The sequence below is a fragment of the Grampus griseus genome (assembly GCF_964374135.1).
Source record: "Grampus griseus genome assembly, chromosome: 1".
Lineage (NCBI taxonomy): Eukaryota > Metazoa > Chordata > Mammalia > Artiodactyla > Delphinidae > Grampus > Grampus griseus.
In genome coordinates this window covers 34665145-34693097 of record NC_139017.1, presented here as the reverse complement: position 1 = coordinate 34693097, position 27953 = coordinate 34665145, and the positions used below count along the sequence as shown (strand labels likewise).

General features: G+C 37.6%; 1 protein-coding gene across 4 annotated transcripts in view; it reads right to left on the bottom strand.

Annotated features, from left to right (window-relative positions):
* The window catches only part of DHX9 (DExH-box helicase 9), a 70566-nt gene that overhangs the window by 8138 nt on the left and 34475 nt on the right, over nucleotides 1-27953 (bottom strand). For 3 of the 4 annotated variants that reach the window (XM_082663401.1, XM_082663400.1, XM_082663402.1), the window contains exons 5-20: nucleotides 26229-26341; nucleotides 25479-25627; nucleotides 23055-23101; nucleotides 21393-21529; nucleotides 21018-21107; nucleotides 20751-20912; nucleotides 20535-20612; nucleotides 19808-19999; nucleotides 11678-11819; nucleotides 11151-11233; nucleotides 6845-7001; nucleotides 4634-4734; nucleotides 3096-3309; nucleotides 2819-2913; nucleotides 2442-2515; nucleotides 1097-1249 (exon numbers count right to left, since the gene is read on the bottom strand). In XM_082663401.1, coding sequence (XP_082519527.1) covers nucleotides 1097-1249; nucleotides 2442-2515; nucleotides 2819-2913; nucleotides 3096-3309; nucleotides 4634-4734; nucleotides 6845-7001; nucleotides 11151-11233; nucleotides 11678-11819; nucleotides 19808-19999; nucleotides 20535-20612; nucleotides 20751-20912; nucleotides 21018-21107; nucleotides 21393-21529; nucleotides 23055-23101; nucleotides 25479-25627; nucleotides 26229-26341 — 1987 coding nt within the window. Of the gene's footprint in view, nucleotides 1-1096; nucleotides 1250-2441; nucleotides 2516-2818; nucleotides 2914-3095; nucleotides 3310-4633; nucleotides 4735-6844; nucleotides 7002-11150; nucleotides 11234-11677; nucleotides 11820-19807; nucleotides 20000-20534; nucleotides 20613-20750; nucleotides 20913-21017; nucleotides 21108-21392; nucleotides 21530-23054; nucleotides 23102-23945; nucleotides 24000-25478; nucleotides 25628-26228; nucleotides 26342-27953 lie in introns of those variants that run through there. The other variant, XM_082663403.1, reaches the window with a different exon arrangement.

Here is a 27953-nt window from a genome sequence, read left to right as displayed (position 1 = left end):
CTTACAGATCTATTCATGCTGTTAACTAATTAGGAGCTGGTTTTACTCTAATATTAGAGTATAGTACTTGTTTATTCAGGTCAAGGGACAAGCCAACCTTTAAAAAGAACTAAGTGTCTTCCAAATGTTGCAGCCAGTCTCCTGCATCAACTTCTGATGCTCAAATAAACTAACATTTGTAATTACTAGGGAGCCATATGTTACCAGTATAAAAGCAAATCAAAGCTTTGACCTTTCTTCAGTGTGCTATATACATCTGGTCACCTAAATTAGTCTGTCCCACAATTCTTCATTGTGGTACATACAAACACCTCCTAACTCTACCTTTATTATCAACTGGTTAAAGCTAATGTACACCACACTGATTTCCAGAAACATACAACTAAATACATAACTTAAGCCTATAATTCAGAGAGAGAAGTATTTTTTATTTTTTAAATTGGGGGGTGAGGTGGGAGGCAAGGAATAACGACTTTCGAACTGAGAAGATGGTGAGTTCGCACCCCAGAGAAGTATTTTTTAAACCAATTGGTCTCATCCACAAACATTCTCCAAAAGGATCTGTGGTATAAACGGAAACGGACAAGGTATTAACAGACTTGGGTTTCAGTCCTGGAGAAGTCAGCTAAGCTTCTTAAGCTTTGGCCTCCTTACCTAAATAATGCCCTCTGTTTCTCAGGCACATAAGGAGGATCATATGACAGAGGTGATGTGCTAATGGGGGGGTAGGGGAGGATGTCTATAAATACAAGAGTATTGTTATTTTAAAGTTATTTTTCAGAAAAGTTAACCATTCCATAAATATCAGTAATCCCAAAGTGATAAAGATGTGTGGTGTGGAAAACATGTTATGCTTTTAAAAGGTTATTAGTAAATAGGTATCAAACATGCCACCATTGATAATTTCTGATTTCATCCTTACCACAATCTCACTACCTAAGCTAAGTTTCCTCCAATTAACTGGAAGCACTTATGTTCTGAGTTCATTAAGTTTATGTAAGGGCAGAGAGGTGTGGGGAGGGGTGTGTGTGTAAAAGGCTAAAAAAAAAACCCCCCCAAAAACCAACTTCATTCTTTACTCAAGAATTGGTCTTACCTCTCAAAACGAGCTCGGCTACAGAGGTGAAAGCAGAAGCCAGGCCGTACACGGCCAGCTCGTCCTTTCCGCTGCTCGAGGTTTGTTTTGGATGCCCAAACTGTAGCATAATTGGTCATATTGTTGTGAGCAGTGAACAGCTTCACTTTTTGCCTAAATAGGAAAGAGCAGTTAATTCTAAAACTCACGTGTACTATCAATACATAACTATTACATTTCCACTGAGTGGCAGATGCTTTCCAGTCATGCCTACTCGCGATGTCTGTCTGTGAACAGCACCGCTAAGAATTTGACTCTGCACTCTTTCAGGCTGCCAACCTGCTAGGAGGCAATACAATATACATGTGCCACTTACCAGCTGGATGATCTCGGCCAAGTTACTAATCTTTCTGTGCCTCATGTGAAAATGAGTATAATACTATCACCTATCTTGCAGTGTTTTTATGAACATTATGTGAATTAATGAACATATAGCACTTAAACAGGATCTGGCACGTGCAGGTAAGTGAGTGCTAATTATTCAAAGCCAACTCTATTCTGAAGTTTAGTTTAACTTTTAGGCAATCTATGATCTAAAGGCTATGTGCTAAACTGGAACATGTAGCACTTCTGATGACCTCACCAAGTGGTGTTGGCACGGTCCTCTTGAACCCCTAAGCAACCTCAGAATTTGTCAATGTTACACATAGGCAGCTGGCACTAAATGACTGGGATTGGCACAAATGAGGGGCATGCTATTCACCATTCCCTAAAGTGGGCACTGGCAAATCTTCAATTGCCAGGAAAGGCTTAGGGGCTACAGAGAGAAGACATGAGGCACAAACTGGCTAGACAGAACAATGTTTCGACGTTTTTGTCCTCTCTGTGTATCAATTAGCATGTAATTACCTATACACAATGCCTCCCTGTGTATTTCCCAGGGTATCTCATACCAAATATGAAGTCTTAATTCTTAAGTAGTGTCCTACAAATAGGTCACTTGTCATGAGCTAAATACTGGACATCTTTATACACCAAAGAGCATGCCACTGTGTGGCAGTGGTCAATGGAAACACCCAATGGGAAATGAGCAAAACACCAGCAGACAAGAATAAGTGGGAAGCAGTCAGAAGTTAGTGTTAAGCTTCGTCACTTTCTACCATAACTGATATGATGATCAACACCAAGAATCATTAATTACACTATAACTCAGTACATACAGACGCAGCACAGTAATTCTGATGGTAAGAGAACACAAGAGTTTTAAAAATAAGGTGTTTTTGATTCTGTTAACTGATTCTAGACACTACATGGAGTATTGTACAGATTTACTGTATTCAAGGCAATGGGTTCCTTGGGAACTTACTTGCAGGAGTCAATGACATAAACAACATCATTTATGGTAATGCTTGTCTCAGCAATATTTGTGGACAAAATAACCTGTGAAGAAAGAAATGGTGTTAAGAAAAATTACACTTCAGAAAATATTTTCCTATTATGTACTTAAAAGGAATGGTCTGCTTATGTAACAAATGACAACAGAATTACAGAAATCTTCAAATAAATTACTCATTCATTGACTGGATAATTGAAAAACCTACTAAACTCATGAAGAAAGGACCCCTTTTTTCTTCCTCAATTCAGATGGATTACAATTTTTTTGGATAGCTCTTTGAAGGTCTGTAATAGTTGTCTAATATCTACGTTACTTCCAACCCCGTAACTGTAATGTTTACTACTTACCTTGGTTACTCCAGCTGGTACTGGATCAAATACTTTGCGCTGTTCCTCTCGAGGAATCTGAGAATGCAGAGGTAGAATCTGATACCTATGGCTTCCTATAAAAATATGGAAAAGTTAAGGTCTAAAAATAGGAGCCGAGTTTAAAACTTCTACATTATGTATGTTTTTAATCAAAAATTGATACAACACTAAATTTTGTTTTCACATATTGGCTAGGGTGCAAGCAAAATCATTCATTTTTCACTCAAATAGTTGAGAATTCAAAGAAGACTCATACCAAAATGTGGATTCATTTCCAAATGCTTCTGCATAGTATAAATCAAATTCCAGCCAGGCAGAAAAACCAACACAGCTCCAGGAACATTGAGGGTCTCGATGTACTTAAGTAGAGCCTCGATGAGTTCAAAAGGAGTTTCTTTCTCATTCAGTTGAGCCATGCTCATCTTTGTTTCTGGACCATATTCATCACCACAGATCAGGTTGCAATTTGCCTGCAAAAAACAGGGAGACATATTTTGGACTGTCTCCATTAGTACAGCCCAGGAGTTAAGTCTCCTACATTTTACTTAATGTTCACATGACACCTAATGTCCTTATTGATTCTAGCTGATTAGTCTTATCTGGCATATAGAAGAAATTTAATTTTCAAAAACTGCTGCACGCTGACATACTGAATTTTTCTACTGACCAATACTTCCCATAGGACATGACTAAAATTCAAGCACAAACTCTTAAATTTGACTCTAAAACTTCTAATGGCTCCTTCTACCAAGCTTATTTCTCTCTTATGACTATAAACTCTTGGTTTTTCAAAAATATTTTCCTTACTGATTAATAAACTGCTCCTATGATCCTCTCTTTGTATCAATTATCATGTAATTATATATATACAATGTCTTCCTGTGTAATTCCCAGGCTCACTCATACCGGCAGACAGGGTATTTGATCACCTCATCTACATCTGAAATAATGTGGTCTGTATTTTCCAAAAAGTCTGCCTGAGAACCAATGATAAACCAAACCTTCAGTAACGGGAAATGAAGTTGTTACAATTGATTTTTCCCCCCTAAGAAACTTTTTAATTCATCGGATTTGAGGATATAATTCATAATATAATTCATTTATATCCTCAAATCTGATTAAAAATACCGAATCCTAGGTTATGTTTATCATATTCTGCATTGCTGGCTGCCTTGTAGCATTCATTCTGTTCATGTTTCCAGATTCAAGATGCATTTTTAAATATCACTGGTCCAACTCTGAAGCACTACGAAGTAAGTGTCACTTTTCTTTCCTGTTTCTTAGGAAATCCCTCATCATCCCCCACTTTAATACTCTCTCCATCTGCTAATGTCATTACCATACAGTCTCTGTAACCTAGGGCTGTAGCTGCTATTGCTTAAACTTTATTGTACATATGGGTCACCCGAAGGTCTTGTTAAAGTGTGGATTCTGATTTAGGAGATCTGGGGTGGGGCACAAGATTCCACCTCTCTTCCAGTTTCCCAGGTGCTGTGGCTCATGGAAAACACTCTGAGCAGCAAAGCCTTACAAAATGGGAGTTATTAAATATCTTACTCCTTTCTCTTTTTTTTAACCTTTATGCCAGAGATGATTTAACTCATGGTATGAAAAGCGCTTTTCACTGAACATGGAATTCTTTGGAGTGAAATATATCAATTAATTCGAAGATAGACATTACAGTCAATTTTTAGAAGTTTTCTGTAATGCTAACTCATTGCATGTTTTTACTAAAATCATTCCCTGCAATAACAATTTTGCCCACAATGAAAATTCTTCATGAAATTCACTTACATCATCATCTTCACCACTATCATCATCCTTATCCTTCTTCTTCTTGTCCTTTGGTGGAGGAATGAAGTGGGTCATCTGAATACAGTCTTCCAGAAAATATTCTGGCAGGACAATGCAGTCAGGTAAGTACTATCAACTTGCAGAACGGAGCAGTCTTTAAAACTCATTTTCTAATTCATAATTCAAAACTACTTCATACCCTTCCATCTGATTCTTCACAACTGCCAAGAAACTTCAGTGTCAATAAACTTTTTCCAATCAAACTCAGTGTTTCCATCTCTTGAACCTTGGAGGAGGGTGAGGTATCTCTTATACATGTTCCCACAAAGCCAGTCAGGGTATCCACTATACACAATATTCAATCAAACATTCATGGAATGCATATTGTGCTCTATGTTGTATACTCCCAGTGTGGGTGTTATATATAGAGAAAAATTACTATCAATACAATAATATACCATAGTCCATCCTTCCTCTATCAGGATGTACAGGTAAAAATGGGTTCCTTTTAGTTATTACTCTTAAAAAAGGACTTCAATGCGAAGGTTGGAACATCTACGGATCAATTATGCTCCTGAGGTTCTTTGAAGTGTTCCAGAAGTGTTTCAGAAGTATCTCATAATCTAAACACTTCCCCCTCTATACCCTTAGAGCCCTAAAGTACCATTCTCATCTCATTATATCAAAGGTACATACTATCAACATGACTCATCACTGATGACATTAAACTGGATCAACCTGAGGTAGTGTTTGCCAAGTTAACTCCATCGCTGAGTGACTCGTTTCCCCCTTTCCATACTCTACTCTTTGGAAGCAATTCATTAAGCACAGCACACACTGAAGGAGTTAAGCATCACTTTGCTAAGAGAGAGTATCTACGTAATTTTTTTCTAGTTCTTCCATATGACAGCTTTGTCTTTATTACCCACTTATTTATTCAACCACCATATAAATTCATGGGTATCTATTCTATACTTTAGGTTATAATCCAATACTACGTTTTCTACTTTTTTGTTCCAACCATTCCATTTTTGGGCACTGAGAGCTTTCATGTTGACTCCTATGTCCCTTTGTCCCCTTCACTGTTTTTTTATTTTTTTAAAGCACTTCCTTACTTTCTGTCACTATAAGATGTTTCAGGCTCATCTTGTATGTTCCCTGCCTCAACTTCAGAATCAGTCATTTCTTCAAGGGCATCTGGTTCCTTTAACTGGAGAATGGTATTGGAAACATGATCTGGGTGTTGGAAACATGATCCTTGCTACTGGGATGTCATTACTTCTAGGCCTGCTCAGCAGACAGAGCTAGAAAATATATCTATGTATGCTAATCCATGGGTCCATACACATGTATATTTAGTTTTGTATCTATCCATTTCTATCTAATCACGAGTTCTCACTAATGTCTCCAATTGTAATCCAGTACCACAGGGTTCACTCAAGCCTTCCCTCATACTTACCTGTAACCTCCCACTCCAGCAGTAAACCTGGTTCCCACCATCTGTCATCCATTTAATTATTTTTTCAACGCCAGTACGCATGCAAAGCAGTTGCAGCATTATTAACCATTATTAACCCTCGTGAGATATGAGCGCACTGACTTTTATTTCAGAGCTACCCTCACCTTCTGAATTTCAAGTTAGCATCCTGACGTAGCCATTCATCATTTCATATGTACACTGAAAAATTTTTAGCTTATTTTCATGCCCTCAATTAAACTGTGCTGTAATTTTTAAAACCAAGCTACTAGATGACTATTCTAGAAAATGGTAATGACAAAATCTTCTAAATAAACTCTTAACAATCAGAAATATTTGACCTTGAAACTCTCATCTTAATCTCACTTCAAAATCTGCCTGCTCTGGCTCTAGGAAAGATTGATTCTCTAGTTAATTTGACCCTGGCTGCTTGAACTTTTAACAGTTATTTCCCATGAACATCTATAGGCATATTAATTTACACTCGACTATAAAATCTTACAAGTTAACTTTAGCTGTAAGGACAGGAAATTCACTGGATATGCAAACTCCTCAAGTTGTAAACGAAACTCACTACTCCTTGACTAAAACCCCAAGAACGCTATGATGCATTTGATACCCTGATTTGGATTTTATTTTAAATATCCTTTAAACTATTACTCCAATCTCTAGGATTAAGAAAATCCACACTACAAAAAATGTTCACCCTCCCATCCCACCCCCACGATATTTACCTTGAACTGGGTAAGTCCTCCCATAAACTTCAATGATTGGGCAACTGAAGAAATATTCACAGAACATGCTCGTATCAATAGTAGCAGACATGAGAACAATGCGAACTTCAGGATATGCCTGAACGACATCACGCAACACTACCAAAAGGAAGTCAGTCTATTAAAACACAAACACAAATGGAAAAATAAATGCATTGAAAAGTCCTTGCTCACAAGGTACAGCTAAAAGATTTCTTGTGTTAATAAGCCACAAGATATCAGTGAAATTCAGTTTCTTGGGCGGCTTGTAGAAGTAAGATGAAGGATTACAGTGGGATACGGTAACAGTATTCTTAAGAACAGTTGTAGCCTACTCGTGGGAATTAGAAATGAGCGCTACTAGGGTAGGGGAAGGGAAGGGAAGAGAAAAAAACAAACATTAACGAGAGGAAATTTTCAGTGAAATTTATATTTTCAGTTGCACAAACTACTAGAGAAAAGGGGAAAGCCATGATGTGCCAAAAATCAGTTTTCCAATCACCTGTAAAGTGAATCTTACAAATGCTGAAAAGGCTATATTTAGTCCATTCAAACAAAATGGTCGAGACATTTATTATTTAATAATGTAAAGTTTCCATCAACCCACCAAACAACAACATGAAAGCTAGAACTCTAATAAAACCTTTCTCTAGCTATGGGGTCTTCAAGTCCATCACTCTGTCTCTCCAAATAGAGAAATCCACCATCCTGAATCTTTTTAGTCCTTTTCATATACCTTTCCTCTGATCTATATGCATATCTAACTAGACATACATACATATATATGCATGCATACATATATTTTAAGATTTACCTATTCTATTTTTTTTTTTTTTTTGCGGTATGCGGGCCTCTCACTGTTGTGGCCTCTCCCGTTGCGGAGCACAGGCTCCGGATGCGCAGGCTGCGCGGCATGTGGGATCTTCCCGGACCGGGGCACAAACCCACGTCCCCTGCATTGGCAGGCAGACCCCCAACCACTGCGCCACCAGGGAAGCCCTGATTTACCTATTCTTAACTTTATGAGAAGGTATGATATTTTATGTAATCTTTAGGGATTTCCTTTTTCACATCCTATAGCGATGCTAAGACTCACCCACGTGTGAATCACCAGAGTTATTCTTTCTGATGACTATTTAAATATCCCACTGTGTGTATGTACCCATTAATTCACCAGTAGATTTCTGGTGGTAACTACTGCAAGTATGTGGGTTGTTTCCGGGATTTTACTCTTACAAACATTTGCTACTCTGAACATCCTAGTTCATGTCTCCTACAGTACATTCGCCAAGTTTCTGTGGGTAAGTGTAGGTATGGAACTGCACTCATAGGATGTGTAAATGTTGAACTTTTGCAGATAATGCTCAACTGTTTTCCTAAGGCATTCCACCAGTTCATAAACCACTATGAGCAATGGATAAGAGATCCTGCTGATATTTATATTCTCCAATACTTGACATCATCACTTAAAATTTTATTAACCAAATGGATATAAAGTAGATGTACCTTATTATGGTCTTGGTGTGCACTTTCCTATTCGCCAATGAGACTGAACACCCCATCATATGTACTAGCCAAATATCATTCCTCTTTGTAAAATGCCTATTTCCTTGTTTTTCTACTGAGTCATCTGTACTTTGCTTACTGATTTGTAGGAGGTGTTTATATTTTCTATACTAATCCTTTGTTGGCTATATTGGAATCTTCTAGCTTGTGGTTTTCCTTAAAGTATCCTTCGAATGAATACACGATCTTAATCTTAATATAGATGAATACCTCAGTCTTTTGTTTCATGGTTAATGCATTTCATGTTCTAAGAAATTCTTCCAGAAAGTATAGAACTATGTTGCCCAATATAGTTGTGGCTGAGCACATAAAATGTGCCTGGTCTAAACTGAGATGTGTTCTAAGTGTAAAATACACAGACAGATTTTGAAGACTTAATATGAAAAAAACCCGCAAAAAAAAGTCAATATATTTTTTATATTGACTACATGATGAAAATATACTGAGTTAATTTTACCTGTTTTTTTCACCTTTTAAAATATGATGCTAGAAAATTAAAAACTGCATGTGTAGGCCACATTATATTTCTACTGGATAGTGCTGTCTAGATGTCTACTTATATATTCTACTCAAGAGTTTTAAAACTGCTTTGGCATTTAAGTCCTTATCTGGAGCTGATTTCTGTATCTGGTTATAAGGTAAGGATCCAAGTTCAAGTATTTCCTTATGGATGACCAACTGTTTCCAGCTCCATTTACTGAACAGTCCATTCCCTTTCCACTGATCTGACATGCCATCTGTCACTCACTCTATTATACCGAAGCTGCATGCAACACACAATCTGTTTCTACACTCTGTATTGTTGTTGGTCAAACTGTCATCTCATCTACTATACTAATTATTATAGGTTCAAATTAAGTCCTGAGATCTGTAAAGCAAGCCCCTTCATTCTGCTCTTCTACAGGAGTCCTTGTTATTTTTGGCCATAAATCTTCCCTATAGGTATTTATAATCAGCCTATTAACAAAACCTACTGGGAATGGATTAGAATTGCATTCAGATGTGGATCAACTTCAGGCAAACTGACATCTATATTATATTGGCCATGAACACAATCTGGTCTTTTCTAATGTCTTGTAATGAAGTTTTATTTTTCCTGTATAGGTTCTGCATATCTTTTTGTTGGACTTAGTCTTAGGTGTTTGACATTCTGACTAGCGCAGTGGTATCTTTAGTTGTTTTCTAGCTGTTTGTAATGTACACAATGCAACAGACTTTTGTATATTAACTTTTTCTCCCAGCCATATTGCTAAGTGTTTCTCTTTTTTTCGGCCGTGCGGCATGTGGGATCCTTATTCCCCGACCAGGGATTGAACCCGTGCCCCCTGCAGTGGAAGTGCAGAGTCCCAACCACTGGACCGCCAGGGAAGTCCCCTATTATTTCTAATAATTGGTCTTTTAAGTTCTCTTGGGTTTTCCCCGTAAAGTGACGTTTAGATAAGGTTCATCTGAAAAAGAACATATGTTTCTGCAAAGGTGTTTTTCCATTTTTACTGTGAATAATACATTAATATAGACAATCTTTCAAGAAAAGTTGACCAAAGCCACTTATTTTGGGGGAAACTAGTAATGATGATCCATGATGTTTCTAGTGTGACCTGGAATAATTTAAACTCTAAGAACATTGGTATGTTACCATGCTAGTAAAGAAAATACTGAAACATTTATTATGATTAAGTTAATTGGGGGGGAAAACATTAGTTTTCAAAAGATTCTGAATGACAAAAGCAGCAAAAATTTTACCCTACGGAACAGATTTGATTTAAAAAGGTCATCTGAAAGACCATGCAAACTTTCTTACTTGCTTTAGCTCAACCATAAAGATCAAAATTTTGCTAAAACTAAGTATGATGAACAACAACGGCTATGGAATTATTTTCTAAAGAGGATGAGCTCCAATGAATGTTTTAAGTAACAGTAGCTTGGAAACAGTCTGAATGACATACTGTCCACCCACTAATACCTTCGTGTGGATATGTAAAACAGTGCCATAAAAACAAGTCACTGATTTATGGTATCAATCTCTGAATTATACAACTGTATAATAAGTTAATTCTATACAAGTTTGCCAAGGACCAAAAGAGGATAGGGTGAAAAAAAAAAAAAAAAAAAAGAGGATAGGGTGTGAAAAAAATTCTAGTTTTTTCTTATTTCTGGCATGATTATCATTAATGTTGGAAAAGACTAAAGCTGCAAACATCCGAAAACACACCATTAACTATATTAAATTTAAAACTGTGGAAATTCCCCGGCTGTACAGTGGTTTGGACTCGGCGCTTTCACTGCCATGGGCCCGGGTTTGATCCCTGGTCAGGGAACTAAGATCCCACAAGCCAGGCGGCAGGGGGAAAACAACGTGAAGTTTATCACAGATAAATTTTCAATTCAAAGAAAAACTGGTTATTAAAATTCCATCAGCTATTCAGTGATAAATCATTAGTTCACTTGCTGAATTATGCTAACTTAATGATCACTGCAATAATACTTACTTTACAATAAGAAGAGGTCTTTACTTTTAGAACTCTGTGCTTTAACAAAGGGAAAAAAAGGGTTTAATGGCTTTGCTAAAAAAGGTGTCCAATATCTTAGTGACTGAAGTTCATAATTTTGATAGAAGTTGTAAGCTATGGGAAAATGGAAATAAAATAAAGACATTCTACTTCATTTCTCTTTATTCAGAATTTTAGCGCTGGTACCTTACCATCACTCTCAAGTTACTTACATTTATGTCTCTTTCATGTATTTCATCTACAATTACATGACTGATTCCTCGAATGCCTGCTTCTAATTTTCTTAGGAGTACACCTTGAAAAGAAAATCAGAGTAAACACTGGAGATGAGTTTCTATGTTTAAAGTAGGGAGGTAAGGAAAAGTGCAAAGAAACCGATTTCTAGACAATCAACTATGCTTCAACTACTATAACCCCAGCGTTTTAGGAAATAAATAATCATTGGTATATTTAAATTATTAAAGAAGTGATCATGTAGTCTGTAACACATTTGTCTAATGAAAACATATTTAACAGTTCCAGCAACCTAAGCTGATTTCATTTGCTCTGCACTACAACAGCCAGCAGGTACATAACACCCTCCATGAAGAAAAAAATTGCCAAAAGTTCTATTTAAACAAGAATTCTGAAACTGGGTTCTTGATTTATTATTTCCTGTCATTCTGTGCTATTATCAAGTTTTCTTCACAAACACAATGTAAACCCCAAGTGAAAGGCCAAAATAAAACAGATTACTGACCCACAGTACAAAACATTATACTGGCATGAGGGCGGGGAAGTATAGACTCAAATCGAACACTATAGCCACAACTTTTTCCAGGCTCTTCTCCTCTCTCATATGCAACTCGCTCTGCCACAGAAACTGCACTGATTCTCCTGGGCTGAGACAAGACAAAAAAAAATGTGATTTAAAAGATACAAAATTAGTTACACTTGTTTACTAGGGTTATTAAATCACTGTCGTAAATCTGACCCACTGCCAGCTCAGTAATCAACAGAAACAATAATAGTAGTGATAACATTTAGGAAGCTCCAAAGTTTATTAAAGAAACAAAAAAAATACCACTTAATTCTATTGTAGACAGTTAAAAATGCTGTTTTTCATTTTGCATATAAAGTGATTCCAAGGTTTTATAGAAAATAAAATTTCTTCACCATTTGCCCTAACTCCTAAATGGTATCAAGTGATTTTCCAGTAGGGAAGCAGACAGATCACACGTGGAGAGCTTGTTCTTATAACTTCCTACCACAGTGCAGGCACACTGCACTGTGTTTAAAGAACTATTTAACTGAGATGTACGGGTTATTAGGAAGGTGAACAACCTCCTCTGCCATATCTACGATTCATTCACTTATTAACTCATAAAGCAGTCATAGCTTATCTGTATTGATATCACGTGCCACAAAAGGTGCTAGAGGTAAAAAAAACACCTCAATGAAATCACTCCTCGTTTTGATGAGCTTATGTAGCTGGGAAAACTGAGTGTATATTACCTTTTCCAGCAATATACATGCTGTTAGCAATAAATATGCTGAACCCTAAGGACAATTATGGGTTAAAATTTTAAGTGTTGGACCTTAACTTTTATGAAAACTTCCAAAGTGTCCCCTGTCTTCTAAGTACACAAAACAGCATTTACTTGGTGGATACCATGGCTATTATGATATCCTGAATGTATAGCTATGGAGGTACATGCAGATTTAGACTAAATGCTTCCAGGTTGCCTTGTATTTGACTTTGTCAAAAAGTTCCTGATGATAGACTGTATTTTAGTTCCTAGACTGAGAAAGTTTTTTCCGAGTTCCATATTTAGTTAAGTACCTATGTGATTATACCCCAGGTTATATGACATGACCATTCAGGAAATCAGAGGCTAATACAATCTTAAAAAACAAAAACCAACCAAACCAAAAAAACCCCCAAACCAAAAAACCAGTAGCTTCACTAGAGCTATCAACATCCTTTTTTTTTTTTTTGCAGTACGCTGTCTCACTGTTGTGGCCTCTCCCGCTGTGGAACACAGGCTCCGGACGCGCAGGCTCAGTGGCCATGGCTCGCGGGCCCAGCCGCTCCGTGGCATGTGGGATCTTCCCGGACCGGGGCACGAACCCGTGTCCCCTGCATCAGCAGGTGGACTCTCAACCACTGCGCCACCAGGGAAGCCCTCAACATCCTTTGAATTAATATAAAACACGATATATTAATTTCTATATCCCCTAACACAAGAGTCTCTTATGGTATGTGGCTAGTAACACATACAGGTGAAGTGTACAATCACCTAGTTCATATTTACCCTGTCCAGCAAGGTAAGGGATTAAAAGATGCCATCTCGAACATACTGTACATTTTCCTGAGCTTATATTCTTTCTGGTTTATGTGCCTTGTTTTGCTGAACAATGCTAGCTTTTAATGACCATTGCCAACCAGTTCTCTGTACCTCACTAACTCTGAATAGAAGTGTTACATGAAGGACTGAGTTATGCATTTGTCCATAAAGAGAAGCATTCTGCTATATACTTATGTCAGGGAATGTGAAGATGATATTCCACTGAAGGTATAAAATACAAAGTTTTTGGGCATTTTCAAGAAGTTCTTTGCATTCTACAAAGAATAGGTAAATGCTCAACACTACTATCGCTTTTCTCTCCTTTTGTCTTTCCTATAGTTTTCAACATTTCTACTAAATAGCTGGCTTCTGGAAAAACTTCAACTCAGTTAGGATATTGGACTCTTCTGAGGTGTATTTCTATGCTACTGGATACTCAAGGATTGCTTTTACCAGCTTGAGGCTACTTTCAGGTCAATCACCTTTGTAGTTTCCAGCCTTTTAAAGTGAATATGGGTACAGTCCTCACCTCCCAAGACATCCACGACAGAGGCTGTTACAAATTAACATAAGAAGTGCTAAAACAACCATCTTCAGAAGCCCTACTGGCCAAATTTCCTTGAGTAAAAGTAGAAAACATCAATATCAAGATGACTATTCAAACAGCAAAGAAACAAATGACCCTACAATCTCCTTTCCATGTTTTGTATGCTTCTCTAACTTACCGCCTTCCAATTTCAACAGCCCTAACTTCAAAATAAACATTTAAAATACATATTAAAAAGAGAAGTGCTTCTTTTATTCATAACTGATCCAACTGGAAATCAGTATGATTCTTCCTGAGGGGAGTATGGCAAAATGCATAAAACTTAAATATGCATACCCTTTGACCCAACAATTCCAGGTCTAGGAATTTATTCCAATGAAATAATCCAATGAGAGTATAAAATGTATGTACAAGTATATTCATCCCAGCATACATAAATATCAAAATATTGGAAACAATCTTAAAGTATCTCTATCATTTAAGAATAAAATAAACGTATATGCATAAAATGGAAAATTATGAAGTCATTAGAAAATTATTCTGTTGCTTTAATAGCAGGTGTGCTGTTACATAAAGGGGACAAGTTAGGATGGTGTACATACAGTATGTACATGAAGTCTGAAAGCATAAAGGCCAAAAGTAAAAATGATTACTTCTGGATGGTGGGATTCTGCATGGGCTTTGGTTTCTTTTAAAATTTACTTTATTTTCTAATTTTTTCCCCAATGGGTATATAATACTTTTAGAGTCAGAAAAAAGAAACTAAAAATAAAATCTTATTCTCAGTATAATTCTTAGCTATCCTATCCGCAGGATAGGCATTTTGTGTGCGAGAACAATGCTTAATGTAAAAGACTATTAATGTTTAAACACTTCTCAGACTGCATGCTACCTGATAACCTATAAATAGGTTGCTCTATTTATCCCCTGAATATTTTCTCTCTTTTCCCTTGGATATTCAATAACTGTTTTACATACTGTCCTACAATGAATAAATACAAAGCAAGGTTCACCTTCTTTCTACACCCGCAGAACTACCTTTCCACATATGGTTTAACTTATCCTCTCTTAAATATTCTATAGTATATAGAAATATTCTATATTCTATAAATAAATATAAAGATTCAAGACTACAGAGACCCCCCAGAACAATCATAATTAACATCTGTGTAACAACAGTAAAAACCATGACTGCATGTACTATTTTATTTGTGCTTCAGAATAACAATGAGATTTTTTTTCCCGTTCTAATAGATAAAAACACAAGTTCACAGGTAAAGGTATTTTGCCTGAATTCATATACATGACTTCAGATGTAATACAAATTTTCTTTACTTCCAACTAAGCCTTTTCCCAATTATTCTGCCTCTTGTTATAATTTTATGTTGTATTTGGATTAAGTAACAGAATAACCCATTTAAGTGAGACTAGTAAAAAGTAGTGGTGATGAAAGCAAGGGATAATGTTAAGTCATTCCAACAGAATACTTCAAATTATCCTCCAGCATATGAGCTTTTCTTTACATTTTCACTGCGTATTTATCTGCTCTCATTTGCTCTGTACAATCTTATTACTCTTGCCTGGAGACCAGCCATAGCAGTAGTTAGTTCTAAGTGATTACCTCTTCTTCACAATTCTATGTTCACTTTAATTAATTAAAACAGCTAATATTACCGGTAAAACTTTCCATACCACAAGCAGCTAAAGGCCTGTCTCAAAGTGTTCTTTTGCAGTATTCAAAATTTGCATCCTTTATACCCCTCTTGACATTTATCCAGAACTGTAATTTCTCTTCTTAGCAATCTGTATCTGAAAGAGTACTGCTTTCAGAACTTTGCACCCCTATTTCTCATCTGGGTATTTAAATACATGGTAATAAAACTAGGCTGCAATAAAATACAAGATTTCTAAGGCATCAGATATCACAAAATATACCAGACTCCACTTTCTCTATTTTCTAAGTTCTGAGTTTATTTTACATGACAGACAGCTGTATCCTGAAATGATGGTACCTTGGGGTACGTGCAGGACTGCCAAAATATTCACAGATGTTAATTTAACATACTTGATTTGCATCCTAGCAATTTTTTTTTTTCTTTTGCGGTGCGCGGGCCTCTCACTGTTATAGCCTCTCCCGTTGCGGAGCACAGGCTCCGGACGCGCAGGCTCAGCGGACATGGCTCACGGGCCCAGCCACTCCACGGCATGTGGGATTCTCCCAGACCGGGGCACGAACCCATGTCCCCTGCATCGGCAGGCGGACCCTCAACCACTGCGCCACCAGGGAAGCCCAACATCCTAGCAATTTTAATTCACCTCTCTCAACATCTTTAAGGTCAGAAAATAACTATTTCCTATTTTCAATTGTTGCACACTCACACCCTAAGTTTTAAGTGGCTTGAGTATGAATAGCCTGAAGGCACAAAAAGGATACAGTGAGTTTGGTATAGAATTTACACTAAAGCTGGTGGTAAGGTTACGAGTTAAGGTTTGAGCTACTCATTCTATTTTATTCTAGTTCATAATATCTCTCAACTTGTGCTCTATGACTTGAAATAACACATTTAACCAAGCACATAAAAAACTTAGGTAGTAATGACTTCATGTGGTTTCCTATATATGACTGCAAGTGGAGGAAAAAGGAAAAATGAGGGCTTCCCTGGTGGTGCAGTGGTTAAGAATCTGCCTGCCAATGCAGGGGACACGGGTTCGAGCTCTGGTCCAGGAAGATCCCACATGCTGTGGAGCAACTAAGCCTGTGCGCCACAACTACCGAGCCTGTACTCTAGAGCCCGCAAGCCACAACGACTGACTCCGTGTGCCACAACTTCTGAAGCCCACGCACCTAGAGCCCACGCTTCGCAACAAGAAAAGACACCACAATAAGAAGCCCGCACACTGCAATGAAGAGTAGCCCCCGCTCGCCGCAACTAGAGAAAACCCACACAGGCAGCAACGAAGACCCAACGCAGCCATAAATGAATGAATGAATAAATAAATCAAAAGATGATACAACAGTGATATTACTACAAAAATTATTAATGCTGTCTCAGACTGCCTTAACAGAAGTACTATATAATACCACAATTATTAAGAACTGTATTCTACAATGACCAATCAGTATGTTCAGGCCTACCTTCTCAGGTAGGATGCTGATGCTTCGAATGTGCTTAACAACCTTAGACTCTATCTTCATGGCTAAACTACAGTTGTTTATAAAACAAAGGAGATATACTAGGACACTATACAAACTTTTGAAGACGTACTACAGGTATGAGAAATCAGAGACTGATTTGGGGACAAGCACTAGGACAAAAAGATGGAAGCCACAGAATGTCGATTTCATGTGACAGGTCAGTCATTTGTCCAAAATCAGAAGACACAGGCTACATCTCCACACAACTGGAAATTTTCAAGCAGAAGTAAGGTGACCATCTATTATAAACATTCCACCCTGAGTAGAAAGATGGAATAATTCTGTGAAGTATCTTTCAATTTCATAAATCTATCACTTTATGAAGCAATATAAATAAAGAACTAGTGGATAAGTGAAAGTTGTTTTATACGCAAAAGAAGTACGTTTGTTACAGCCTACGTATAGAAATCTGTTCATTTTACAGATGAAACCACCAGAAATGTCCAAATTATTTGGGAAGGGACACAAGTTAGTAAGCAAATTATACAAAGTTGAAGACCACAGTACAAAAACTATTTTTGTCTGGAACAAACAGAAGCCATTTTTGTCTGGAACCATTTGGATTTGATGTCAGACAGCAGGCGAAAAAAAATCACTTCTCACTTGGGCGGGAGTTAGTTTTTTTCATACTCATGACATGCAAACAACTTCTGAGTGAGACCATAGGTGTTCAGCTCATTTGGTGAAGTCAGCATTTCTGTGTATATGGCTGAATTGTTTTGAATTTAAAAATGGAGAGTGGTAGTAAGGAAGGAGGGCAGAGCAGAGCTCAAAGTTCTGTAAAATGGCGCCCTCCTGAACAATACACCTCCTGAAAAATCAGATAAGCATTAAGAGCAAGTATATTATATTGATGTACTTGAGGTTGGAACTTCTGCTGTGAGGCAAAGAAATCATAACCAGTTTTGGGAGTGAGAAGGGCAATCAAAGAACATTTTGAGAAGAAGAAAGCTAAGGGTCCTATCCCAGAAAAATGGAGACCTATCATATTTTTTTCAAGCTTATAATATCATCCATTTTAAATGCATTCCTTCAGTCATCTTTTAAAGGCCCCGCCAAACCCAACTCTCCTATAAAATACAGAGGCCAATTTTAAGATATACTTCATTTCAGACATGTTAAAAAAATATGGTTTATACATGTCCACATAAATGCACGTGTACAAACATCTTTTGCTATTTCAAGATTCATGACTCTACCCTGAGTATCAATTAAGCTTCCCAGGTTAAGAATCCCTAAGTCAAGGTCTGAGCCAGCCTGAGAGGTAGTATCTGGCTACTTGCAATGCTCTCCTTTCAAGTGCCAGAAGTACAGGGTTAGAGCTGACAGGAACCGCTTTAACCTAAGAAGACTGCTCTTCCCTAAGCACTGCAACAAACTTGCAGGCACTGCTTACTGCTAGTAAGGTAACAACAGGATGTAGCAGTCAAAAGGGGGAATACTGAAGGCCAACTGTTTGGTTATGAATCCTAGTTTCAACAACTTCTGTGTTAACCTTGGACAATTTTAAATCTCTTTGTGCCTTAAGTTACTAAAAGAGAAATATTAAATAATATAGTACTTACATCTTAGCGTCATAAACTTTAAATGAGTTAAAAAAAAATATCAACTGTTTAAAACAGAAGCTGGATAGAACTACCATACGACCCAGCAATCCCACTACTGGGCATATACCCTGAGAAAACCATAATTCAAAAAGAGTCATGTACCACAATGTTCACTGCAGCTCTATTTACAATAGCCAGAACATGGAAGCAACATAAGTGTCCATCAACAGATCAACGGATAAAGAAGATGTGGCACATGTATACAATGGAATATTACTCAGCCATAAAAAGACACGAAATTGTTATTTGTAGTGAGGTGGATGGACCTAGAGTCCGTCATACAGAGTGAAGTAAGTCAGAAAGAGAAAAACAAATACCGTATGTTAACACATATATATGGAATCTAAGAAAAAAAAAAGGTCATGAAGATCCTAGGGGTAAGACGGGAATAAAGACACAGACCTACTAGAGCATGGACTTGAGGATGTGGGGAGGGGAAGGGTAAGCTGTGACAAAGTGAGAGAGTGGCATGGACATATATACACTACCAAATGTAAAATAGATAGCTAGTAGGAAGTAGCCGTATAGCACAGGGAGAGCAGCTCGGTGGTTTGTGACCGCCTGGAGGGGTGGGTTAGGGAGGGTGGAAGGAAGGGAGACGCAAGAGGGAAGAGATATGAGAACATATGTATATGTATAACTGATTCACTTTGTTATAAAGCAGAAACTAACACATCATTGTAAAGCAATTATACTCCAATAAAGATGTTAAAACAAACAAATAAACAAACAAAACAGAAGCTGGTGTATAGTAAGCATTCAGCTAAAGCCAACCATTTATGTTTTTCTATCTTTTTCTATCTTGTCTACTCTTGCTCTGACTGGTTTTTATTGAACATTAAGGTGATAAGATAAAGAGAACCAAGGTTTGGATGTAAACTTAAGGAGAAAGTACTCTGTTTTGTTCAATTCTAGGCCCAAAGACTCCCTCTAGCCCAGACAAAAAGAATCCTTCACATGGTTCAGTTTAGCTTATCCGTGAGTTATACTGGAGATTAACACAGACTTAAATTCCTTTCACGCCTTTTTCTTTTTTTAATTTAAAAGGGCCTAACACTCTACCACTTTCAGAATTTGTCACTACAAAGGGGAGTTGATCAAAGAATTAGGAATGGTCAGGCTTCTAGGTGTTTCCACCTCTCAAACCCTATCCACACCAGGCACACACCTCGTAAGCTGGCTTGCTACTTACCTGAGTTACTACAATATTACACTCTGCTGCTCGGTCATTCTGGATAAAGTCATCTAGAATAAACTGGGGAACTTGTGTGGTTTTACCACATCCAGTAGCGCCTCGGATAATAACAACTGGATTTTGACTAATTTCTTCCAGGATTTCACTTTCAAATTTCTTCACAGGCAGTAACTCTCTCTCCTGTAAGATCTGTATTAGAAAAGTTACACCTTAAATTTCTACCAATATACATATTAGAAACAACTATCTTAATTCTAAAAAAATCTGCCATCTCTATAAAAAGTTATTCCTTTCCACTGGCTGCATATTCAAAATATACTTTTTCATAAAAGAATGTATATATTTATACCTCTAGTTGAACGGTCTCTTTCCATTAAATTTCTGAAGAATCTATCTTTTGGCCTTATCCACACCCTTATTTTCCTCCTTTTCTCCCTAGATATTACATATACATTCCCTTTCTTCTAATATTTTAAGTTGTTTCATTCAGAAAATACAAAAAAACTACCAAAAAAAAAGTTATTATCCCACATCTTCCACTTTAAGAATCACAGGCCCTTAACTCACAACTACCCTCAGAGGTAACTAGGATTAGCAGTTAGGTTAGTATCTTTGATCTACCTTACTAGAAAGGGCAAAAACATATTATTCGCTGTCCTTCTGCCCATACCTAGAAAGTTCTGAGACTGCGAGCACCTTATGTCTAAATACTTCACAGACTTACTGCTTGCAAATCATGATCCTGTTCCAGCTGATACATTAATTCACTCTTGAGGTCCATGCTTATTTGTTCTGGAGTAGCCTGTAAAATGAGAAGGCAACAATCACACAAAAGCGTAATTCAGCTTCAAAATGAATCATTTTTTATCTAGATATCCTAATGAAATATATTCAAAAGTAAAACACGAGAGTCTGATCTCAAAAATAATGTTGCACTCACGTAAGCCAGGGGCCCCTCATCAATGTTGCTACTAGTCCAAGGATTCCAGTTGGATTGTGGAGGTGACCAAGGAACCACGCCCACTTGGTTCTGTCGCTGAGATGGCTCAAAATGAGCCAATTTGCCAAGGTTGAGTACAACAGGCACAGAAGGATCATCAGGCTATTAAAAATAACAGAAAACAAAACAAAACCAAAAAACAATACTAGTTGTTTGTCTGACTAGAGAAGTACAATACAAAGGTAAACTAAATAGCTGTATGCTTACTAGGGGCACGATCTCAAGATTTAGCTCTTGAATGATGTTCTGCAGCTGATGCTCCAAATCTTGAGAAAGGTTAACTTTGTAAGGCTCCACCTGCAGAAGAGGGATGGCCATGAAAATCATGTAACATACACCCAAACACTACTCAAATCTACTACAGTAGGGTTAAGAGTATGCAGTCAACATTAGGTCTACAACAGTCCTAAAGCCAACAAGTCAGTTCCCTCGTGAACGAATTACTTAATGATGATTAGTAGGGCCATTTCCATTTCTTGAGGCGAGAGTCCCAGAACTATCAAACTTCTTTAGCCAACTATTAAACAGAAGCTAAATTGAATCTTACAATATCTCTTTGGGCTACTAAGTCTAAAGACTCACTGTCTCTCCTTCTTTCTTCTTTGTAAGTCCAGAGTAAGCTTCAATCACTCCAAGGTGGTAGAGTTGTCTGACAAGTGACAGCGCACAGGACTGTGCTGCCAATTTTTTATTTGATCCATGTTCGCGTGCAAAAATCCCTATAATTTAAGGTCAGGATTATCAAGGACAGAAGGATAAATCGTCTAAGTAAAGAAAACATCTCAACATAAGCAACTAGGAGGTAAGGTACAAAAGCTGCCCTAAAATACAGAGTACGTTATGAGTTCTAAGTTCCTTTTCATTCTAACTGTTAACCAAAAGCCATACTTTAACAGCTTATCAACTAAGTAGCCAACCATCTTGATTACAGGCACACACTAAGACACATACAAATCATTATCAAAGCAAATAACCTATTTCAACAAAGTTGTTATTATTAACATCATTTGGCATTAAAACAGGGGAAGAAAAGAGAGTTTAGCTTCTGAAAAGTAAAGGATCAAAAAGCAAATCAAAGGAAAGAAAATGGGCCCAAAGTGCCTAGACCAGGAGACACCAATCTTCTTCTATAAAGGGTCAGAAAATAAATATTTTAGGCTTTGTAGGCCACATCGTCTGTCACAATTACTCAGCTCTGTCTCTCAAGTGTGAAAGCATTCACTGACAATACTTAAACCAGGGTTTGACGAACCTATGGGCCCAGGAACTAAAAACGTTGTAAAAATTTTAAAGAGTCATAAATATAAGACAGAAATAATGTGTGATATATGTGACCCACTAAGCTTAAAATATTTATCTGGACTTTTACAGAAGTTTGCTCTTCCCTGACATAAACAAATGACTGTAGCTGTGTTCCAATAAGTTTAAAATAAACTCCCATTCACACAGAGTAATTTATCTTTAAGGTCTAGGATAAAAAAATTCAACATCATCTCCTCGTGATTCATTCAAAGGCTTGATTCTATTAGAAGTCTTTGATATACTAAATTTAAGTCATCAGAGTTAGTTGCAGAATTCTCAAGCTGGAAAGAATCTTCAGCCATTTCTCCTAATTTTTAGTGAAGTAAATTGAGTCCCAGCAATGTAGGTGTGATTTATTCAAAGTCACAATACTCGCTAGTAACAAAACCAGGTACACAGGGCTATTCCGTACTTTCAAGCATGACACACTGCTTGCTTTAAACTTACTAAGAATAAAGGCAATATATCTTTGCCTTTCTACTTCCTTTATGAATAACCCCAACCTATTCCTTAAGTGCTTCCTCAGGGTAAACTTCTCACCTTTTCTTCTTGACTCCGTGACTCTTATAAATGCTCACATTCACTTTTAGGCCTCCAATCCTGTCATCTGATTAACTCCTTTCTAAATGTCACCTAGCTAGCCTTACCCAAAGGAATTATATCTTTTATGTAGAAAGATAAAAAAACATTTTAAAGTTCTTTGACAGTGGCAGATTCTTCAGTAGCCTACCACCTCTTACCCTTTGAAATGTAAACTAACACAATCTTTCTTTTCACATGCAAAAATGGGAAAGTGGGCCTTCTAATATTCTAAAATACCCTAAATGCTACCTTATATCATGGACTCCATCAAATTAATAAAGCTTACATATATGTGGCTCAAGACTTTAAAGCGAATACTACTCCACTATACAAGGCTCAGAGTATCAGGGAAGCACTTACTTCTGCCCAGCTGCTTGATATAAATGGTCATTTCTGCAATAAAGCTCCTGTAAGAATATATATAAACAAGGTTAGAAATTTCACTCTTAGAAATTATTAAATCCAGGACTCCCCAATCAGGCAGGCTTTCCAACTGCTTAGGCAAATCAAAGCAAAAAACCACTGTAAACACTTATATCTGTTCAATCCTAGAACAAATGAAGTACATAAACTTTAAATAATGCACAACATGGCACGAGACAGCTGTAATCAAAGTTGATGAACCAACTGTTCACGAAAAGAAAATGTTAGGGTTTTTGGTTCTATATTTACTTACTTTTAACTCTTATTTCACAGGTTGCAGTCTGAATAGCTAGAATACATTCAGTGAAAAGGAATTTTCCACTCAGCTTGAGGCCGAGAAATAAAATAGGCCTAAAACCCCTTAAATTATAGTTGTGATTGTTTTAAGATTCCTTTGCATGGGCCACCCACTAATGATTTCAATCTGCTAAGATAAGCTAAATATATGCAGGTATGCACACATACACATGGGTGTACAACCACTGTGCACATGTCAGTGGTTCCTGAGGCGGGGGTCTGATATCTGCCTGCAGTTGGAAGCAGCCCTTGATAACAAAAAATTTAGCTTACTTATATCACACTTTATTTAAATCAGGTCCTGGAGAACAAAATATTTTTGAAAATTATAGCTAAAATTTCTAGCAGATTCTAGGGAATAAATTTAGGTTTTAACAAGGGCAAAAATGCCCTTTGAAATCTATGCTTTCTGATCCCTTCCACTACTCATGTACATTCTAACCTTGAGTTTGTGCTGTGAATAAAAGGTTAGGTGAGACTTTAGAAAAAAAATAAATGTTAGATTCCTTCCTATACCTCATGTGAACTGACCTTCAGGCACAGCGGCTTCAGGGGTCAAAGGCCACTGGCTTTCAAGGGAACAACATCCACCCTTTCATTAATGACACCGATGCCAGTATGTTTCTCAGCCAGGCTTAAAGTCAGCACTCAATCTCATTCTCCTCCACCTAGGGGGAACAGCAACACCAGAAATCAGTTTACAATAGTTTCCCATGTGATTGCTTAGTTCAGCCTAAGCAGCAGCACATGTGTGTATGAACACAGACCTCTGGTGTTGCTGTCTGTTATGCCTTTAAATAAAGGACATATAAAGAGCAATGCTGTCCTAGCTCCCCCAACTTCTCTGCCTTCCTCATCATAGCCTGAATTCTTCAACTTTGTATCAGAAGCCAATAAGACACTTAAAAAAAAAAGTTTATAATAAGCTTGAGGCATACTTAAATTATCTAACTGTTCTTAAAGTCACCAATTGCTACTAAGCCCAATCAGTGCAGAAAAACAAAATATTTTTTTTAAAAATCATCAACAAATGAATGTTTCCTTTATGATCTTTGAGGGTTTAAAAAAGTCTGACGTTAAATTTAAGTATTTGAGAATTCAGGATTGAACAAAACAGTGCGAAGCAGGGGGAACCATGCTCTGAACATCATTTTGACCAGTGTCAAAGTTTTTTGTTAGTTATAATTATTTTAGGGCTGCTAGATGCAACCAAAGAACCCTTTGATTTTCAAGAGAAAAACTTTTGATGTATTTTGAATAATTTATTTCATATAAGGACAGCAAATTAAATCATCCAGATTTCCATTGTAACATTCCCTCCCTTCCAATAAAATATAGTGCCCCCAGAAGAGTCTAATCCATATGAGCCTTCCTGGGAGTAATAATTACTACACCCTGGAATGCTCTCAGGAAGAACAGCAAGCAGGCTGAGAAACATACTGTCACTGTTAGAACAACCTCCTCCCTTTATGTTCAGTTTTATAAATTTAACAGAATAAAAGTGTGCTAATTTAACTCATACAAAGATTGAGGCTCTCCTTCAGCTTTACAATAAGTCCTTAAAACTTCAATAATAGGACTGAAGAGCTGGCAACTTTCCAAGCTGATGGGAACTTTGGATCTAGATGCAATGCCATCTACCTCTGACCACTCTAAACTTAAGTGTCTAACTTGATGCGCGGAAGAAATAAACATTATAACTGCCTCTAATACCACAGTGAACAATAAACTCACTACCTCTGGCTGATTTTTAAGTCAATTATGGACAAACCACTACTTGTGGCTACGAGTTTTGCCTCTCAGATTCATACGAGAACCTAAAAGTCTAGCAACACAAACAGCAGATTTTTGCATAACTTCTTACACAGCTAAAATCACACTCCTAAGTGAAAACCATGGTAAACTGCACATTACAAATCAATAACAATTTTTCTTGGGCAAAATAACATATCTTTTCTCAATTTGCTGCTAATCCACAAACTGAACCAGATAGCACATACAAAAATAGAATGACTATACAAAACCCTAACTTACTACAGAAGGCAAAGAGTGAAACAAGCAAACCTGTTGTGATCAGGACCCACTTGGGTGTACTTATATTCTCCTTGGATCTTTTCTTTTTGGAAATATTGGTTCAGACGAGCCTTAGCATTTTCCAAGGTCCAGTTTCCATGTAGCCCAGCATTTAAATCCACTTCTTCGGATTCAAGGGTCTGTTGAATCAATGATAATTAAATTTGCCTCCACTAAGTTTAGTTTAGTTATGTACACTTAACGCACAAAAATAACTTTTTTGTACCATGCTTTATAATGCAAAAGTTGTTTAATAGTTTCTAATCCTAGTCAAAATTGAGCCAGAATTTAGTTTTTACTCCATGTGATGGCCCTATTGTATAAACAAGCTATTAGTTAATGTACTGTATTTAAACTGTTCCAAAGAAACCTTTGACAAAATTTTTTACGCTGGTTTTAACACTTTACATATATCAAGTGGAAAAGTAAGTGTTCTGTCTTATGAAAACGCCTTTACCATGAGTGCTCATGAAAGGACGTTTACTGAGGCACCTACATTTCCTACAAAGCAGATGAAGAGATCTTTTATTAACACCATGAAAAATTGTTTTATTTCACAGGCAATTCTAATGACCAGATTTAACAGGCAGCTTAGGTTTATGGTGTTTTGGGTGAACAATCAGTCTCAAATAACTACTTAAAACAATCACCAACTTATTAAGTTGCAAATATCTTAAACCTTGCCATGAACCAAGTCCTAAATCACATTCCAGGAGGTGTAACACAGGGTTACAGCCTTACCGCTTGTACTTCTTGCTCTTCTTTTCTTGAGTAATAATCCTTCAAATTGGCTCCTCGATCCCAGGTGGGCCCAGGAGCACCATAGCCAGAGGCCCCAATTCCAGAATTATTTTCTATTACGGGAAGAAAATGATTGTTCCCTTGATAAATCAAACTGTATGAAGATCCTAAATATTTTTTAAAAATACTCCTAATTTAGATTTTAGCACTCCATTATTAGAAATCCAACGTTTCAGTTATTTGGAAATGGGCCTGAAACCTCTATGACTTACCTGAAAAGTGTTACATGACTGAATACAGGTCTAAATTGCTAATTCCAAAGATGGTATACAGGGGGGTGCTACCAGTAATGATCATAAGTGACTGATAACCCAGCATACGTTATCAATGTAGCTTTAAGTTGTTGCATATGTATTGGGTTGGCCAAAAGGTTCATTCAGATTTTTCCTGTAAGATGGCTCTAGGAGCACTTAAAGTTGTCTTTAACTTCATTTAAAACAATTTTGTTAGACTGTATGTGACAGCTGTCATATCAGCGAGCATTTAATAAAAGACTTATCAAAATTGGTGAATTTTTGTGTAGTCATTTTTTTTTTTTTTTTTGCGGTACGCGGGTCTCTCACTGCTGTGGCCTCTCCCGTTGCAGAGCGCAGGCTCAGCGGCCATGGCTCACAGGCCCAGGCGCTCCGTGGCATGTGGGATCTTCCTGGACCGGGGCATGAACCCGTGTCCCCTGCATCGGCAGGCGGACTCTCAACCACTGCGCCACCAGGGAAGCCCTGTGTAGCTATTTTAATACTGAAGATGGAAGGAAAAAAAGCAACATTTTCGGCATATTATGCTTTATTATTTCAAGAAAGGCGAAAATGCTACCGAAATGCAAAAGAAGATTTGTGCAGTGTATGGAAAAGGTGCGGTGACTGAGCGAACGTGTCAGAAGCGGTTTGTGAAATTTCGTGCTGGAGATTTCTCCACGGTCAGGTAGACCAGTTGAAGTTGACAGAGATCAAATCGAGACATTAATTGAGAACATTCAATGTTATACAACATGGGAAATAGCTGACATGCTCAAAATATCCAAATCAACTGCTGAAAATCATTTGCACCAGCTTGGTTATGTTAATCACTTTGATGTTTGGGTTCCACGTAAATTAAGCAGAAAAAGCTTCTTGACCGTACTTCCTGCATGTGATTCTCTACTTAAACATAATGAAAATGCTCCATTTTTATTTATTTTTTAATTATTACTTTAAAATTTATTTTATTTATTTATTTTTGGCTGCACTGGGTCTTCGTTGCTGCTTTCTCTAGTTGTGGTGAGTGGGGGCTACTCTTAGTTGCACTGTGTGGGCTCTAGGTGCACGGGCTTCAGTAGTTGTGGCTCGCGGGCTCTAGAGTGCAGGCTCAGTAGTGGCGCATGGGCTTAGTTGCTCCATGGCATGTTGGATCTTCCCGGACCAGGGCTCAAACCTATGTCCCCGGCACTGGCAGGCGGGTTCTTAACCACTGTACCACCAGGGAAGTCCCAAACGTTCTGTTTTTTGGGTTTTTTTGGGTTTTTTTTTGCGGCACGCAGGCCTCTCACTGTGTGGCCTCTCCCGTTATGGAGCACAGGCTCTGGACGCGCAGGCTCAGCAGCCATGGCTCACGGGCCCAGCCGCTCCGCGGCATGTGGGATCTTCCCAGACCGGGGTACGAACCCGCGTCCCCTGCATCGGCAGGCGG